The 19,227-nt window shown below is 46.7% G+C and overlaps 1 protein-coding gene across 1 annotated transcript in view; it reads right to left on the reverse strand.

The window, feature by feature from the left end:
• The window catches only part of CSMD2 (CUB and Sushi multiple domains 2), a 597,382-nt gene that overhangs the window by 21,852 nt on the left and 556,303 nt on the right, over positions 1 to 19,227 (reverse strand). The window contains exons 54-57 of the mRNA XM_066375796.1: positions 17,184 to 17,357; positions 13,725 to 13,913; positions 5,501 to 5,674; positions 3,393 to 3,575 (exon numbers count right to left, since the gene is read on the reverse strand). Of these exons, the coding sequence (XP_066231893.1) occupies positions 3,393 to 3,575; positions 5,501 to 5,674; positions 13,725 to 13,913; positions 17,184 to 17,357 (720 nt within the window). The remainder of the gene's footprint in view (positions 1 to 3,392; positions 3,576 to 5,500; positions 5,675 to 13,724; positions 13,914 to 17,183; positions 17,358 to 19,227) is intronic.

The following is a 19,227-nucleotide window of genomic DNA, read 5'->3' on the forward strand; positions in this document are numbered from 1 at the left end:
CTTGCTCCAACTGAGCCATGGCTGGAGGAGAAGAGAGCAATAGAGAGAGAGAGAGAGAGAGAGAGAGAGAGAGGGAAAGGAGAGAGGGAGGGGTGGAGAGGCAGATGATTGCTTCTCCTGTGTGCCCTGACTGGGAATCGAACCTGGAACTTCCACATGCTGGGCTGATGCTCTACCACTGAGCCAACCAGCCAGGGCCACTTGGTTATTTTTTTAACCAGACATCAGAACAGTAAGTTGGTTTGGTAGCAAGCTCTGAACGTGACTGAGTCATTTGAACTCCTGGATTTAACTTATTGACTATGTTGTCATCCATTGCCACCGTTATCCTTACTGATGCTCCAATCATCCCATCTTTGGCTAGTGGGAGCGTTTTCATGATTCCACTTGTCTTTGTTAGAGTTCTTGCTAGAGTGACAAGATGTTCCAAACTCATCTTTATATTTCCTGCCCCTGTCTTGGAATCAGCCATTTCTCTAAACAGCGCTTGTTGCTTTCAGTGGAGAATGGATTTAGAAACCACAGTCGCATTGATTCTAGGATATTCATTGATTTGAGACTTTTTGAGTAGACAGAGCTTGGAAAATAACTTTTCAAATTGAAAATACACTATGAGTTATACTGATATTACTTAGGATTAAGAGATTTTCCCTTAATTTAAAAAATTTTTGTATTATACCTCTTTTATGCTGAAGAGTTTGGTTTTTAATGACAGTAATTTTAATTTGTTTTATCCATATATACTCTAGTATTATATATGTAATAGTTTCAGGATAGTAATACCAATATTACTATTTATAATTGCTAAAAACAATGTAAGGTTTCATTGCAGTTCTCTCTGTCCATGGTCAGATTTCACTTTTTTCAAGTCAGTTGAAGTAATTCTTTGGGATATTAAACCACCAAATTGATACATAATTAAATTCATTAGTTTCCATTTTGATTTTGATATATAAAGATTACTTGTTTCTAATCTTTGATTTAATTTAATTTTGTATGTACAATATTTGTGTGGTCCCAAAGTCTAATTTACAAAATATTCCTATAAAATTAGCACAACAGATGGGCCCTAACATCCATTCATTTAGGCAAGTGCTGCCCAGGTCCCAGGAATTCAGTGATGACCAAGTTAGGCTCTCTACCCTTGAGGAGCTCAGTATATCTTAGGAAACTACCTATAAACAGGTCCTGGCTGGTTGGCGCAGTGGTAGGGCATCGACCTGGTGTGTGGAAGTTCTGGGCTTAATTCTGGGTCAGGGAACACAGAAGTAACTATCTGCTTCTCCCCCTCCCCATCCTCATTCTCTCTCTCTTTCCCACCCACAGTCACAGCTTGATTGGTTCAAGTATATCAACCCTGGGTGCTGAGAATGGCTTTGTGAAGCTTCCACTTCAGGTACTAAAAATAGCTCAGTTGCGAGCATCGGCCCCAGGTGGGCAGAGAGTCAGCCCCAGACAGGGGTTGTCGAGTAGATCCCAGTTGGGGCGCATGTGAAAGTCTATCTCCCCTCCTCTCACTTAAATTAAAAAAAAAAAGCTACCGCCTGACCTGTGGTGGCGCAGTGGATAAAGCGCCGACCTGGAAATGCTGAGGTCGCCGGTTCGAAACCCTGGGCTTGCCTGGTCAAGGCACATATGGGAGTTGATGCTTCCAGCTCCTCCCCCCTTCTCTCTCTCTCTGTCCTCTCTCTCTCTTTCTCTGTCTCTCCCTCTCCTCTCTAAAATGAATAAATAAATAAAAAAAAAAGCAAAAAAAAACTACCTTTAAACAGATGAATTAAAATATAATGTAGGAAGTGTTATAGTTGCTGGAAAGAAAAGCACTTATAAGGGAGCATCTCACTGGGGCTGGAGAGGAGAATTTGAGGAGAGCCTTGAAGGGTAAGTGGAAATTGGTCGAAGGAAGTCATAAAGAGCTGTGTGCATGTCACACATACGCACTCTCTTTCCACAGTCACTTTCCAGTCTGAACTCCGAGGAACCAACTTTTTGTTCCCTGAATACGCCTGACATGTTGACTAACTCCATCCTGAGATCTGAGTGGCACGAAACAGGACTTGAGTCATAATGGATATTTGAGAATTTACCTGGACAATATACTTTCTGACTATCACAAACCTTACTATATCTAAAAAACCCTATAGAAGCTAACTTTGCACTCCAAAAAAGGCAGGGCTTTGGGCTGACACGTGCCAGGGCACCGACTCCGCTCATCTCACTTCCTGAGCAGGCGTCCCTGATGATGGGCCGGAACTGCTCCCCTTGCTCTGCAGGACGACGCTCCAGTCTCATCTTCAAACAGCCTGCTCTCCAACCACTGTCTCAGCTCTTCAGCTCACTGCCTCTGGGATTCATTCTCTGGGGATTTCTTGGTCCTCTCGGGACCTATTATCCTGCGATCCTATCAGTTTTTTTCACTGCCTCTTATTCCACTCATCAGCACACTGCCTCCTTACCCAGCTGAGATGCCAAGATCAGTCACAATCACTGCTTTGTGTACACCTCATCGCCCTTGCCACTTGCTGCTGTTGTCATAGCTGCCGCATAAAACCCCGACCCTACACCCAATGCTTCACCTACCCTGTGCCTGCACCTGTGTAGCAATATGTAGTTGAACAAAAACTCAGACCAGTGCTGGCGACTCTCTCCTTAAATTAATGGCCCCTTACCTTACGTGAGCCCTTGGGGCTACATGGCAATTATATATTCTCCCTATTTCACTCCCACGCCTCTCTTGTGAGATGATGATTTTATACCATCTCCTTCCTCTCCCAGCATTGTCTCAGTCGACCCAGCTTCCAGCTGACAGACTAGGACAGTGCTAGGCAGGCTGCAGTTTAGGGACAGAGGGGATGGGGCAGCAGCTGCGAAAGGCTGGAGTCTGGGAGGAGGGGTTTTAACTGTTTTGTTTTTTTTTTCCCCCAGAAATTTAGGAGTGTGTGGAGAAATATTACTGCCCCAACTGGCAGTACCTTAGGGCACAACATTTGAGAGTTTATATTACTTTTAAATGGTTTTTCAAAATTTGATTTCTATTTCTTCTAGCATTTTGGATGCTTGTTTAATACCGTCTCTTCCCTTGAACTGTAAGATCCAAGAGGGCAATGCTGTGTCTGTCTTGGTCACCACTGTGTCCCCTGCACGCCTGACAGTATTTGACACATCGTTGTTGAATGAAACTAGATGGGAAACAAGTTTATCCTGGTTTCCTCCTCTATCAGGTGCAGGTGGAAATGATGTCTTTAGATGACTCATGAGAATGAATGTGAACTATCTGTTGACATCCATTCTCCATGAGGCCGAGGATTTCATCTGTGAGTGAGAGAGCAGGTGCCTGGGGGTGGGAAGCAGGGGCAGGCAAAGGGGAAAAGCAGAACGGTCACATACATTACCTCCACACTCAGGCTGCACGCCGCTCCACGAGCCGTTGGCCTGGCAGGTGCGCTCTGACGACCCCCGGAGCGCGTGGCCAGCTTCGCAGCTGAAGCGCATCAGGCTCCCTGGGGCGAAGCTGTCCCCCAGCCGGATGCCGTGGGCTGGGATCCCGGGGTCACCGCAGGTTCCCATGCTGGTGCCTAAGGACCAGAAAGAAACAAACACTGTGTTTTTAGCACGGAAGAAAAGGAGTGGAACTGACTGATGAGCCCAAGTTACCTGAACAGACTCCTGCCTCACTACTCAGTCGTCAATGCACAGAAAGGTCTGAGGTCACAGGTGGACCCCTGGGGACCGCACAGCGAGGGAGGAAAGAAGCAGAGGGAAGGCTCTGTGGTGGCTCATGCCTTCATTCCTCAGCTGGTGTCAGTGTGGGATGTCGGCATCCAAGCCGGCTGCCTTCTCTCCTCCCTTTTTCCTCTTTTCCACCAACATCTGCTCCTTGCTGGGTACCCTCTCCATTCCTAGCTCCACTGCTTTAGCTCAGGTGCTCAGCATTCTCTTGCCTGAACTATTGCAAGGCCCTCCTAACTCATGTGTCTTCCTCTTAAACTCTCCCTCTAATGCATCTTCCATTTCCCGTCTTAACAAAGGACAACCACCAGTTGTCTGTTCTCGCTTCTCCTCTGCTGAAACATCTCCACCGCCTTCGTACTGCCTATAGCAGGGGTCCCCAAACTTTTTACACAGGGGGCCAGTTCACTGTCCCTCAGACCACTGGAGGGCCGGACTATAAAAAAAACTATGAACAAATCCCTATGCACACTGCACATATCTTATTTTAAAGTAAAAAAACAAAACAGGAACAAATACAATATTTAAAATAAAGAACAAGTAAATTTAAATCAACAAACTGACCAGTATTTCAATGGGAACTATGCTTCTCTCACTGACCACCAATGAAAGAAGTGCCCCTTCCGGAAGTGCGGCGGGGGCCGGATAAATGGCCTCAGGGGGCCACATGCAGCCCCGTGGGCCGTAGTTTGGGGACCCCTGGCCTATAGGATGAAGTCCAAACGCTTCAGCATTGCTTCATCTTCTCAACAGCCCAGCTTAAATCCAGATCCTTTAATTGGGGATTCCCTATTCGTAAATTACACAATACAGGTGAGCTCTGGATTAAATGCCTAGACCCTCTCATCTCATTGTTTCTTTGTTCCCTTGCCTTCTGCTACATTGTTGCATTAATCTGGGTTCTGATATAGTGTAAACCGGCCCAAGGGGTGGAGGAAGGTAGAGAACAGGAGACAAAGCCATATGGTTTAGTGCCCGTGGGAGCCCACACATCTCATAATACAAAGAGACCCCATTGGATCAGAACAGGCCATAGTTAGCATAGGGAAGGAAGAGGAAAATTAAGGAATAAATGGCAACCGCCTGAGAAGATAAAGTTTCCAACTCAGGAGGCCTCTGTAGACTAACTTGACCCTGTTCTCCCCATCCCATTCTCCCCAAGTCACTTCCACCAGAAGTCCAAACAGAATGAAGTTAGGGAGGACCCAGAAAGTGGGCCTTCCTCCAGTCCAGGTTCAAGGAGTCCCCATGGCTCCTGCGTGGTCCTGCCCAGCTGATGGACTGGGTGACTAATGAGACTAAGAGGTAAGGGGCCAAAGTCCTGGGTGGTAATGCAGAGATGTGTCTGGGATTGTCCCGGGCAGCCCACAGTCTTCTGAGACTGTCTAGTGCTTTGAGGATTTCTCCTTTCTGGGGAGACCTAACTAATACCTGGTTCAATACTCTGGAAGTGCCCAAAATTTTGGGAGACAGAACCATCTGGGGACTTCAAACGGCAGGCAAAGCAGTAGGCTCCTTAGTTTGCAGGCACTTGGCTGTAGAAACCTGGCCAGAGCTGACTAAGGGGATGAGGCTGGGCTCGGACCACCGCGGGCTGAAGTCCAGCCGGGACCGCTGCCGGCAGTGCTCTCCCCGCCTCTCAGGGATGAGATGAGCGTTCCAACGTTCTGCTCTCTTCCCGTCCTGTTACTACATTCACAACTGGGGCGCTCGCCCACCCCTCGTTAGGCAGGTGTTCCCTGGGGCCCTCTCCCCTTTGCTAGCCCCATACCTGAGCAGTGGGGCAGGGAGCCTGTCCAGTGTCCGTCCAGCCCACACATGCGGGTGGCGTTCCCCACCAGAGTCCGCTTGCCAGTGCAACTGTAACGCACGACCGCCCCCACGGTATAGTTGTGCCCGGACGTCTGGGAATGGGGCGGGGCGCCCGGATGGCCACAGGACACCACTGCGGGGAAGAGCAAGACATCTCAGCAACCCTGCCCGGGAGAGCCTGTCATCACAGGACACACACAGGCAGAGAGGAAGAGAAACCCTGGGTATCTAGCAAAGCAAACTTCCTGCTGGGACGCTCAGCTGACATCAGCAGACCACGCCAGCCCGTCTGGCTGTACAGTTTGCGTATCAGTGAAAGGAAGAGTAATACCTTAGTTTTAAGAGTTGAAGAGGTAGTACGTGTGACACTGCTCAGCTGGTGGTAGGTATACAATGGTATTTGTTTCTTTCCTTCCTTGCCTCCTGCAATCTCCTCTCCCTAGCTCCTCCCTGCTGGAGGGCACACCCAAGAGGCCTCCGGCAGAAAGGCAGTAAACAGTACGCAGAAGACCAAGTGGGCAGCCGTGATCCCAGGACTGTCTTCATCGGCCACAGGTTCCACCCTGAGGGCCAGTTGTAGTCTTTTCCTGACTGCATCTTACAGTCACCCACATCCACTGCGCCCAGCCTGACACCCTACGTCTGCAAGTTGCCTTTGCTGAGACACCGAAGGGTAACTGTGAAAGCCAGTGGTGGGATCAGCGTTGAAGCGGACAGGTTAGGGCAGGCGAAGCTGTCAGGGTCACGGCGCTTCGCTGCCCATTGCTCTCGCCACAGGCTGACCTCAGCTTCGTGCGTTTGCTCAACACATATTTACCGAGCGCCTAGTGGGTGCCGGACACTGTCCTATGTGTTTGGGGAGAATAAAGTCCCTGCTCTTGTGGAGCCGATCTTCGAGTGGGGAAGAGACTGTCAATAATAAAATAAACAGGTAATTCTTAGGGGGTGCTCTGAAGGAAAGTAAAGCTACGCCAGGAAAAGGGTGGTCAGAGGTGGGGTGATGGTGCTGCTTCTGAGCAGGGTGGTCAGGGAAGCTCTCTCCCAGGAGGTGACATCTGGGCTGTGATTGGAGTGATGTGAAGAGGCCAGCCGTGAATGATCTGGGTGAAGAGCGTTCTGAGGGAAGGAACAGCAGGGGAATGGCCCAGGGGCCGGGAGGACCTCGATGTGCTTGAGGGACGGTGAGAAGGCCAGGGCTGCCGGAACAGCAGGGGCAGGGCCAGCATGGGCGGATGGAGATGTGGGTAGGTTGCTGGGGGCCAGGTTATGGCAGAGAATTTGGATTTTATTATAAGCATGAAGGGATGTCACCAAAGTGATAAGATATGATATAGATTTTAACAACATTGTTCTGGCTACTGTGTGGAGGATATTCCAGAATGGGGCAAGAACGAGGGAGGTGCAGCAGTTTGAGAAGAGACGGCAATGACTTGGGTGGATTAAACCTTGGCGTATGGTAGGAGATACTTGTAGTCATTGCTTGTACTCAGAAAGGGGACAGGGCATGGCATGGATGATGACCAGGACAGGTGGCCAAAGGGATACAATCTGGGTTGGACTACTGCTATCCCTGAAGATGGGATTTTGGCCGAGCACAGGAACGGCAGGAATAGGTCTTGAGTATCTCCGCTTTTTCACTGTGGTCTTAATATATGTCAAACACTTTTATAAGTGCTTGTGGTAGATGATCTGCAGACACTGCTGCTAACAATTCTTCCCATCAAGGCATGGGGCCTGTTTCCCCTCCCCTTTGAATCTGAACTGGCCTTGCGACTTGCTTCGACCACAGGAATGCAGTGACAATGACATGGACTGGTTATGGCCCAAGAGGCCTGGCAGCCTCTGCCTTTCTTCTCTTGGAATACTATTGCCTCCATGTCAGTACATCAGGCCTAGACTACTGAATGATAAGAAATCACATGGAGGCAAGGACCATGCAGAGAATAATCACAATGTTTCTCTGCATTGACATATGACAGCCAGAACCATGTTCCTTGACGTGTGAGTAAGACCGTCTTGGATCTTCTAGTCCCAGACTGGTCTCAACAGCCAATAACATGTGAGGTAGAGATGCACTGTCTTCACTAAATCCCGCCAGTCATAAGCAATACAATGGTGGTTACATTGATCTACTATGCTCTCAGGCGATGTAATACATAATAGATAACTAAAGTAAAATGAATATGACCTTGGAGGTCTTGATTGGTGAGGGGTTGTCTGTTGCATGTGGGAAGAATATGAATTGTGGCCTCCAAAGGGCTGACTGTGGTACACTGTCTGCAACAGCAGTCGCCACAATTATTCCAATCCCTGTTGACGTATGCCACTGTTCCCACTCTAAGAGGTGGAGTCTATTATTTCCCCTTCCCTTGAATCTGGGCTGGTCTTATGACTTGCTTTGATCAACAGAATGTGGTAGAATGAAGTTTTGGGAATTCTGAGCTTCCTCTTTTGTTCTACGAACTCAGCCTCCCAAGTAAAGATGACCAAGCCATCTGGCCAGAGAGAGTGGTGACATAGAGAGATGCTACATGGAGTAGAACAGCCAATACCTAGGGCCCAAACATGTAGGTGAGACCATCTAGGATCTTCCAGTCCTAACTGAGCAGCATGTGGCACAATGAGCTATCCCTGCTGTGATGGTTTATGTTATGTGTCAGCTTGACCATGCCAGAAGGATGCCCAGGTAGTTGGTCAAACATTATTCTGTGAGGGTGTTTCTTAATGAGATCAGCATTTGAATAGGTAGACTGAGTAGCTCAGATTGCTCTCCCCAGTGCGGGTAGGCCTCATCCAATCTATTGAAGGCCTGGAAAGAACAAGAGGCTGAGAGTAAGATAGAGTTCTCTCTTTTCTGCCTCTCCGTCTTCGAGCTGGAACATCAGTCTTCTTTTGCCCTTGGACTCAGACTTGAGCTGGAATTTACTTGGCTCTCCTGCTTCTTAGGTTTTTGAACACAGACTGACACTATGCCATCTGCTCTCCTGGGTCTCTAGCTTACAGATCTTGGAACTTCTAGATAATCATGTGAACCAATTCCTGATTTTATATGTAGATGTATAATTGGTGCTATTTCTCTGGTGGACTCAGCTATTATCACTGCTAAGCCCTACCTGAATTCCTGACCTAACTGTGAAAAGGTAAAAGCAGTTAGTTGCCTTTTTAGTTTTGAGATGACTTGTTACACAGCAATAGATAACTGATGGAGTGAGTTTCAGAGATTATATTATTTATTTCTAAAGACAATCCTATGAGGTAGGCACCATTTTTATATTCATCTTACTGAGGAGGAAAATGAGGCTGGGTGAGGAAAACGACTTGCCCAAGGTCACAGAACTAGTCAATGGTAGAATCAGTTCTTGAAATCAGGCAGACTGACTCCAAGAGGACACACTCTTAAGTCACTATAATTGACTCCCTTCTGTAATGACTTGGTTAGCTATAAAGCATCATGATTGTTGTCTACATGGTCCCTGTCTCCATGTGCTTTCTTCTCAGTGATTACATTAAATGAGAATTAAACACATAGAATCCAGAAATTAGAAAAAGAAATAAAAAACATAATCCAATTATATACTGTCTACAAGAGACACACCTTAGATTCAAAGACACAAATGGATTGAAAGTAAAAAGATGGAAAAGATATACCAGGCATACAATATCAAAAAGAGTTTGATGGATATCCTTATATCAGACAAGATAAAACAAAAATTGTTACTAAAGAAGAACATTTTATAATGATAAAAGGGTCAGTACATCAAGAAGATGTAACAACGATAAACATATATGCACCTAACAACAACAGGTCCACCAAGTACATGAAACAAAAATCTAACAAAATTAAAAGGAGAAATAGACAAATCAACAATCACAGTATGAGAGTTCAATATCTCCTTTAAATTATGGATAGAATATCCAGACAGAAGGTCAACAAGGAAATATAATGAACAACACTATAAGCCAACTAGACCTAACAATCATCTACGAAACACTCTACTCAGTAACAGTAGAATCCTTAACTTTTCTCAAGTGCACATGGAACATCCTCCAGGATGGACCATATGTGAGGTCATAAAAGAAGTCTCCATAAAATTTAAAAAAGATTGAAATCATACAAAATATATTCCCCAATCACAGTGCAATAAAATTAAAAATCAGTAACAGAAGGAAATTTGGAATATTCAAAAGTACATGGAAATCAAACAACAGACTGCTAAATAACCAATAGGTCAAAGAAGAAACCAGAAAAGGAATTAGAAAATATTTTGAGGTGGACAAAAATAAAAACAAAACATACAAAAACGTATGAGATGCAGAGAAAGCAGTGTTTAGAAGAAAATTTATAGCTGTAAATGCCTGCATTCAAAAGATCTCCAACCCAAACCCTAACCTTCCTCAAGAAACTAGAAAGAGTGGCGCAAACTAAGCCCAAAGCAAACAGAAGAAGGAAATCATAAAGAGATAAGTGAAATGGAAAATAGAAAAATAGAGAAAATAAATAAAACCAGAAGTTAGTTCTTTAAAAAGATCAACAAATATGTAGACAGTTTGATGAGAGAAAGAGAAAAAGAGACAGAGAGAAATTAAAATTACTAAAATCAGAAATAAAAGTGAGAATATTACTACTAGCCAACCTTGCAGAAATAAAAAGATTATATAGAGGCTCCTTCCCAACTCATTCTACAGACCAATATCCTTTATAAACACAGTTGTAAAAATTCTCAATAAAATACTAGCAAACTAAATCCAGCAGCGTAATAAAAGAATTATGCACCGTGACCAAGTCTGATTTGTTCCAGGAACACAAGAGTGGTTCAACATATGAAAATCAATCAGTGTAATACACCATATTAATGGAATGAGAGAACAAAACCCACATGATCATCCCAACAGATTTAGAAAATCATGTGACAAAAATACAACCCTCTCTCGTGATAATATTGTTTAACAGGCTAGGAATTGAAGGGAAGTTCCTCAATCTGATCAAGGGAATACAGAAAAAACCCACAGCTAACATCATACTCAATGGTTAAAGACTGAAAGCTTTCTGCCCATGACCAGAAACATAACAAGACTGTCTGTTCTTGCCACTTCTATTCAACATATTGGAAATTGTATCCAGGCAATTAGGTAAGAAAAAGAAGTAACAGTCATCCAGTTTGGAATGGAATAAGTAAAACTATGCCTATTCACAGATGAGATAATCTTGGTGACATTGGATTAGGCCAGTGATTTTCAACTGGTATGCCACAAAAAATTTTAAAACAAGTAACACCTGACTATTTAGTCAGGAACACTGACCTCTTTTCCCTTAGATTGTCAAATTAAAAAAAAAATGACAACAGCCAACTCAATCAAAATTATACCTTTCTTTACTCAGATCAGCAAAAATATATTTTTTTAGTGTGTGCAGAATTTTAGTAATTAGATTAAGTGTGTCATGAGATGAAAGATGTTGAAAATAGCTGGATTAGGTAATGGTTTCTTAATTTCACCAAAAAACAAGCAACAAAAGAAAAAGTAGAAAGTGGAAAGATATTCCACAAAATGGAAGAAAATGCTTGCAAATCATGTATCTGGTATGAGTACAGTATTTAGAATTTATAAAGAACTGTTCAAACTTAACAATACAAAGAAAAATAATTCAATTAAAATATGGGCAAAGAACTTGAATAGACATTTATCTAAAGAAGAGATACTATTGGCCAACAAGCACATGAGAAGATGCTCAACATCATAAGTCATTAGGGAAATAGAAATTGAAACCACAATGAGATACCACTTCACACCCACTAGAATGGCTATAATGAAAAAGATGAACAATGTATAAGAATGTGGAGAAACTGGAGCCCTCACACACGGCCGTTAAGAATGTAAAATGGTGCAGACACTTTGGAAACTGGTTATCTTCAAATGTTGAAAATAAAGTTACCGTATGACCCAGCAATTCCACTCCTTGGTATCTATCCAAGAGAACTGACAACATATTCACATAAAAACTTGTTCATAAATGTTCACAGCAGCACTATTTATAACAGCCACAAAGTGGAAACAGCTCAGATGTCTATCAACTGAGGAACTGATTAACAAAAGGTGGTCTAGGTATACGACAGAATACAGTATTTGGTCATAAAAAGCAATGAAGTATTTGATAAATGTTACAACATGAATGAACTTGGAAAACCTTATGCTGAGTAAAAGAAGCTGGTCTCAGAAGGCCACATATATAATTCCATTTATATACAATGTCCAGAATAGGCAAATTCATAGACAGAAAGTAGATTAATGATTACAGGTGGGCAGAGTAGTGGTGAAGAACGGGAAGTGACTGCCCCGAGGTTTCCTTTGGCGTAATGAAAACGCTTTGGAATTAGATAATGGTGATATTGGCACAACTTTGTGACTATAATAAAATTACTCAATTATAGACATTGAAAGGATCAGTTTTATGGTATGTGAATTATATGCCACTAAAAAAAAAAAAAAAAGGAAAAATGCAAATGGATTACATCTTCCAAAAAAAGCTGGTTATTAATTATATTAATATAATGACATATTACTTATTTCAATATCAATATAAACATCAGATGAAACAAGCTTTGGGGCAGAAATTAATATACATGAGTGATTTTATTATGAAAATAGCTTCATTTTATCAGAAGATACAATTTGCAACCACCACACACTCTGAATCTCAGCTGGCACCTCAGTACACAGGTGGCTGTCCATTTCCAACCCCTGCATATTTGTCAGTCATTAATGGGGCTTGATGGCCAGGTTGGGGTCTTCAAACAAGAGAATTATGGACAGTGAGGGGCTGAACCAATCTCCTATCATACCTAGAGGCACAAGGGCATGCAGACTGGGGAGAAGCTGTGGGTACTACAAAATGTATATTGGCCCCTGGCCAGTTGGCTCAGCAGTAGAGCATCAGTGTGGATGTCCCAGATTCGATTCTTGGTCAGGGCACACAGGAGACGTGACTACTTCTCCACCCCTTCCCCTTCTCTTTCTCTCTTTTCCCCTCCCTGGATCAATTGGTTCAAGTGAGTTAGCCCTGGGTGCTGAGGATGGCTCCACAGAGCCTCTGCCTCAGGTGCTGAAAATAGCATGGTTGCCAAGCAGCATCCCTAGATGGGCAAAGCCAGGTGGGTCCCACTTGGGAGCATGTGTGGTAGTCTGTCTCTCTGTCTCCCCTCCTCTCACTTAAAAACAAAACAAAACAAAAATGTACATAATCCAACAAAGGTAAGTGAGCTGATGAATGGCTAAAACTCATTACCTATTACTGCCTCTGGATTGTCTCTTTACCTCTACTACTAGGAATATGGGGAGTAATTTACAGGATTCAATTTTAGGAACCAGAGGAAAGAGCAGAGGACCAAGTGACTAATTTTCTCATAAGGATATATATTGAATATATGAGGCTAGTAAGCAGATGGTAAGACCCTGAACACTTCCCCATTCCCCCCTCCCTGCTTTTTTTTTTTTTTAACTGGTTGTTCTCATATTTTTTCCTAATAATAGTTAAAGCAGTTATTGTTTATTAAGTGCTAGATACCCTAGTGGGCACTTTCATGAACTTTTAAATTTAATCCTCTAATAACTTTAAGGAATAGTAGTAACAGCCTCATTTTTATAGATGAAGAAACGGAGGCTCTGAGACGGTAACGGACTTCTCTTGAACCCCACGGCGTGCTTAGTGGCAAAGCCAGAATCCAGATCCAGGTCGGGCTGCCTCAAGAGTCTGTGGCCTCTCTGCTTCAGGCCTTCAAAGAAGGGGGCTCATGTATTGTCTTTCTAGAAATACAAGGCCTTAAGGGGTAAAAGGGGAGGCAGCGTCCCTCCAGTCAGCCAGTTCTAGAGGAAGAGAACCCTGACACGGCTGGTGGCCCTGCTGGAAGGGGGAGGCCTCCCGCCAGGAAGGAGAGCGTGTGAAGTGGTATGACCACCAACCCGGCAGGGGCCCGGGAAGGGTTCTGACACTCAACGATCAGTCAGAGTGACTATCACTGTGAACACACACACACACACACACACACACACACACACGCACGCACGCACACGCGCACACACACGCATGCACGCACACTGAGAGAGAGGCAAGGGAGAACAGTTCTTTGACATGAACCACCCCGTCAGCCTGCCCTGGAGATCATTTGGAGTAGATGGCATCTACTTACAGAGACACTGGGGGCGGGGGCGGTCCCACGTGCCATCTCCCTGGCAGCTGAGCACCGGGGTGCCCAGGAGGTAGAAGCCGGGGCTGCACTGGTAGGACACCGTGGTGCCATAGCTGAACCTGTGCGGGCCGCCGGCATGGACTTGGCGCACGCTGTTTTCTTGGTGCCCGGGGTCTGTACAGTTGATGACTGCAACGGAACAGGACATTGAGATGCAGACGGTTTGCATATTCAAAAGATTTTCAGTGAGAATTCAGAAGCCCAGACAGGCAGGGAATCCCAGGATAGCAATATTTCTAGACCAAGACAGGCAACACGAAGCAGGTCCTGCCCGGGAGGACGAGCTGGCCCTGAGGCTGGTACTTCTCCCTACACCTTGCTCACCCGGGTAGGGACTCATTCTTGCGTGAGAGCACCTTCTTTGAGACACATTCTCACCTCTCGGGCTGGCTAACCTCTTCCTCCTCAGCGCCCCCTTTCACAAACGTCTACTGCAGACTGCACTCGCCTAGACAGTGATTTGTTTGAATACCCAAGTCCCTCGAGGGCAGAACGGCCTCGCTCTGTGTGCCCGCTCCCAGCCCAACGCGTCTGCTGCAGCAAAGCTCGTCAGCTGTAAAACCCACGCATCTGAGCTGACTCGAACAGGGATTGGGCTCCTGTGGAAACTGTTTTAACCATTTTTATGACTATACCAGAGAGAGATTAATATCTGGGGGGGGGGGTAGATTAGACTTTAAATGTGAACATGTTTCCAAAGCCGCTTAACTCAAAATTAGAGTGCGATTTTAGAATATGACAGTATTATTCCTACTCCTGTTGTGTACTTTTGCATTCAAAAAACTTTACAGCCACTCTCTTGCTTGGATCTCACAAGCATAGGGCAGGTATTTAAAATATTTGATAAGCTTTTAAGGCATAAGGTATTTGGTGAGCCTTGCTGAGGCCCAGAGAGGTTGGCATCACAAAACAAGCAGCATTTCTTCCTTCACAGTGTACACTGGGGTATCCTCAGCGCCAAGCACTGAGCGGGGAAGAGTAAGGATACCACAGAATTTACAATCCAGGGTTTCTCCACCTCAGCACTGTGGACCCTTTGTGCTGATAATTCTTTGTTGTGTGGAGGGGGTCCTGTTCACTGCGGGACATTTAACAGCATTCCTGGCCTCTGCCCACTAGAAGCCAATAGAAATCCTCCAACTCAAAACGTCTCCAGACATCTGTTCTGTGTTGGGGCAGGGGGATGGGCAAAACCATTCCCAGTGGAGAACTGCTGGTCTAGAGAGAAGAACAAACAAGGAGTTATCCTGGTTGAGAAGTACTGGGATTGGGGCAGCAGAGAATGTTCTGGAAGCACAATGCAGAGCATCAGAGCAGGGGGTAGACCAGGAAAGCTCGGTGCAATAGGTGGAGCAGGAAAGCTTTCTCAGGAGAAATGACATGTCAGCTGGCTCTTGGTGACTGGGGACAAGTCACACAGACAAGGAGGGGGCCGTGATGGGGACAGAGAAGAAAGGCTTCATTTGAGGAGACTGTTTGGGAGTGGCCCTGGGTGTGTGTGTGTGTGTGTGTGTGTGTGTGTGTGGCCACAGGGCCCGGGGAAGGACATGCAGGAGGCTCAGTGTGGCTGGAACCCAACGCAGAAGCGAGGCTGGGGGCAGGGAGCGAAGATCGAGGCTGGACAGGAGGCTGGGCTAGGTCCCTCGGGCCCTGTTAGCTGGGGGAGGAGGGACTTTCTCTGAAGGGCAGAGGAAAGTCTGGGAAGGAGTGTTTTATTTTTGTTTTGTTTTGGTTTTTAATTGACTTTATTAGGGTGTGGGAAGGCGATTTAAACTTGATCAGATTTGCATTTTAGACAGGTCACTCTGCCACGGTAGAGGATGGACTAGGGGGTAGCGGGACTGGAGGCCATGGTTCCTAAGGAGTTTACCCCTACCCTCTGATTTCGGGACTGGCGGTGGGGGCGCAGGGCGCGGCTGAAGGTGCAGGAGAATCTGGGCCTTGTGTTGGGGGGATGAAACCCGGTTCTCGAGGAGACAGGAACACGGGATCACACCCCAGAGCAGCAGTTCTCAACTCTACCTGCTGCACAGACCATCGGAGGAAGGCACAAAGTGAGGTCTTGGCAATTTTCCCTGTGTTCTCTGGAACCTTCTCCCACTCAAAACGGCATCGTGAAATGTCAACAGAAGGATGTTATTTTAGGATTAGTTGTAAATGTGTGAAAGTGTCTTAATTTATTTTTCAAAATATCACTTGGAAGTTTCAGCCCTTCAATATCAGTCACAAATGAGCTGTGTCACAGAGCACACCAATCACCCTGCACCCTCAGTACTGTGAGGAAGAGCCGTTGTCCAGGGACCGTGGGTCCTCATCACTACAAAGGCTTGATCAGATGAGGGCAGGGCTCCCTCATGCTCAGCTCTCTCTGACTCTCCGCTGAAATGTCACTGAGCTGGCCTGGCCATTCTTGGCAAGAGGCATGCAGCTCCATTTGCCCTTCACTGCTGTGAACTGTCTTCAAAAGCTTTGGGGGCTACTTCCCAAATAGTCCAGGTGGGGCTGGGATAGCCTCTCTGCAGAATCTGCCTCTTGAGTCCCTGGTTTCTTCCCTCTCCATACCCCCTTCAACCCAGTCCTTAGACTATTTGCTTTTTAATTTTCATTCGAACCCTTCTGCTTTTTTGCTTTCATTAAGAATGAGGCTCTAGTGCCCTGGCCAGTTGGTTCAGTGGTAGAGTGTTGGCCTGGCGTGCAGGAGTCCCGGGTTTGATTCCCGGTCAGGGCACACAGGAGAAGCACCCATCTGCTTCTCCACCCCTCCCCCTCTCCTTCCTTTCTGTCTCTGTCTTCCTCTCCTGCAGCTGAGGCTCCATTGGAGCAAAGTTGGCCCGGGCGCTGAGGATGGCTCTTTGGCCTCTGCCTCAGGCGCTAGAGTGGCTCTGGTTGCGACAGAGCGACACCCCGGGTGGGCAGAGCATCGCCCCCTGGTGGGCGTGCCGGGTGGATCCCGGTCGGGCGCATGCGGGAGTCTGTCTGACTGCCTCCCCGTTTCCAGCTTCAGAAAAATACAAAAAAAAAGAAAAAAAAGAATGGGGCTCTATATGATGAGTTATTGGTTTATAAAATATAAACAAAAAGATTATTTTGCTTATTTTGACAGAGAAAAGTTCAGCTGCTGCTTTTTTTTTTTAATGTAACCAATGATGAAACTTAACCTGGCTGTTTCTAGGGGTTGAGAAAGACCCTATTTATGAGCCTTCTCTGTCCCAAGTCTTCTCTGTCTGAGGCAAAATAATGCCCAGACCAAACCGACTGGCTCCTGCTCATGGGCGACTGACCCGAAGACGGCAGGGGTGCTGCGGGCGGAGTGGGAGAAGACGGCAGGGGTGCTGCGGGCGGAGTGGGAGAAGACGGCAGGGGTGCTGCGGGCAGAGTGGGAGAAGAAGGGCGACTCACTTCTGCAGGTGGGCAGCACGTTGCTCCACTGCCCGTTCGCCAGGCACTGGGACCTAGCAGCGCCCTCAGACACATATCCCGGGTTGCAAACAAACTTGACCACATCGTTGAGGTTGAACTGGTTGCCCTGAGTGAGGCCATTGATCGGATTGCCTGGGTGTCCACAGGTAATTGCTGTAACCAAAACAGGAGATAGGTAAGACTCTCTGTTATCCCACACCCCAAAGTTCACCCTCCTCTCACCTGGTATGTCTCTGGCCCATCCATGAAGCTCAACCATAAGTCTAACTTTAGTCTCTTCTGCTGCAAAACCTGTATTTCCTGAAATTGTCATGGGGACATTCCTTCCTCCTTAAAGGCATGCCCAAAGCTTGGACAACTGGAGAGAAATCATTCCACGACTCCCCACCGGGTGTCAGGCCTGGACTGCAGTTCTCTGTCATCGGCAACAAGCCCCGCCTCATTTCCTGCCCCCACCCCCCTCTGTAGAACCCGTCCCACATTTCATTGCTAGATACCCCTCAGCTGACCCAGACCCATCCTAGCTCCTGGGCCAATCTTGACAGAGTCAGAGTCAATACTAACCAAGCCTAACCACAGGCACTGGTCACCCTGCCAGAGCAGTGGCCAACACCAACCCCAGGGAACCAGAATTGTTAGGAGAATACAAGCTATCCTCCTCACTCCTTCCCTGTTGAAGGGAGTTCATTCAGCTGCTGTAATCCCTGGCCTTTCTTTGTGCTCTTCTACTCACTCTGCCCTGGGGACACAGAGTGGCCCGTCTGCTCCATTTGGGAAGAAGGAGCGTCAGGTGGGGCTCAGCTCTGCCCCCTCCTCGGGTGCCTGGCTGTCTGCAGGCAGCAGTGTTCTCGCTGCTCCCCTGGAACCAGGCTCTTCCCAACCCTGGCGGGCGCCTGCCAGCCCCAGCACGAGGCCCCCCTGATTGTGAAGCCACTCTGCTCTGGGGTTTGTTTAGCAGACTCCATTTGGCTCTCACATGAAGCTATAGTCTCCAACTTACCCTTTATTAGTAACAAAGGTGATATTTTGACATCCACCTATGGCCCTGTTTCATTTTGTAATTTGTTCAACCATGGTGAGGTCGGGAAAGAGGGAGAGGAGCCGGTGCTCACAGGCCTGGTCCCAGAGTGCTCGGGCTCACTCCTCTGTCCCCCAGTTCCCCCTCACCCCCAGCGGTGGACTTCACTCCACGCAGGGGCACTGGTCTCTCAGGCTTCTTGAACATACCAAGTGCGTGCCTGCCCCCGAGCCTTTGCATTTGCTTTCCTCTCTGCCGCAGCACCCCCTGGCTCTTGCCCTGCTGTCCTCAGGTCTCCCCTCAGATGTCCCCGAATCAGTGTCAGGTGTCCCACCTGACAACCTCCCCAGCACTGCCCAGCTCTTTGCTCTGCTCTTCTCCGCATAGTGACATATTCTACGTGAACCTCTTGCTTTGTTCATTCTTATCTCCCTCCACCTGCACGTGAGCTCCACGAGGACAGGGACTTTGTTTTGTCAGGTGCTGTATCCTTGGGGTCTGTACCAGTGCCTGGCTTACAGAAGAGCTGGATGAGTATTCGCTGAGTGAATGAGCACACGTGCGAGTGAGTGAGTGCATGAAGGAGGGATGCCTGGCTCCTGCACGGCTCCCAGCTCTCAGTTCTGTTAAGGACCTGCCTACTCCCTAGTCTCTTTGCATTGAATTCCCACTTGCTGTTTTTGTCGGGCCTCTCCTTTGGTTCTGGATTTTAGTTGTGAGAGCCTGAGGACCACGAGGCATGTGTTCTTTTCCCAACATCTGGATCCATGAGGACCTAACCCCAAACCCAAATGGTGTGGATCGGGGTGGGGGAACAAGAGCAGACAGGACTCAGTTTTTGCTGTGGCCAACTCTGGTTTCTTTCTGGGTCAGTTCTTTTTTTGTAAGTTTCAAGAATAACATCCCTAGGGGGGGAAGGGTGTAAAGAGGGACAAATATATATATGGTGACGGGAAATGATCTGACTTTGGGTGATGGGTATATAACATATTTAACAGTTCAAAT

The sequence above is a fragment of the Saccopteryx leptura genome, chromosome 3 (assembly GCF_036850995.1).
Source record: "Saccopteryx leptura isolate mSacLep1 chromosome 3, mSacLep1_pri_phased_curated, whole genome shotgun sequence".
In the NCBI taxonomy this organism is placed as follows: Eukaryota; Metazoa; Chordata; class Mammalia; order Chiroptera; family Emballonuridae; genus Saccopteryx; species Saccopteryx leptura.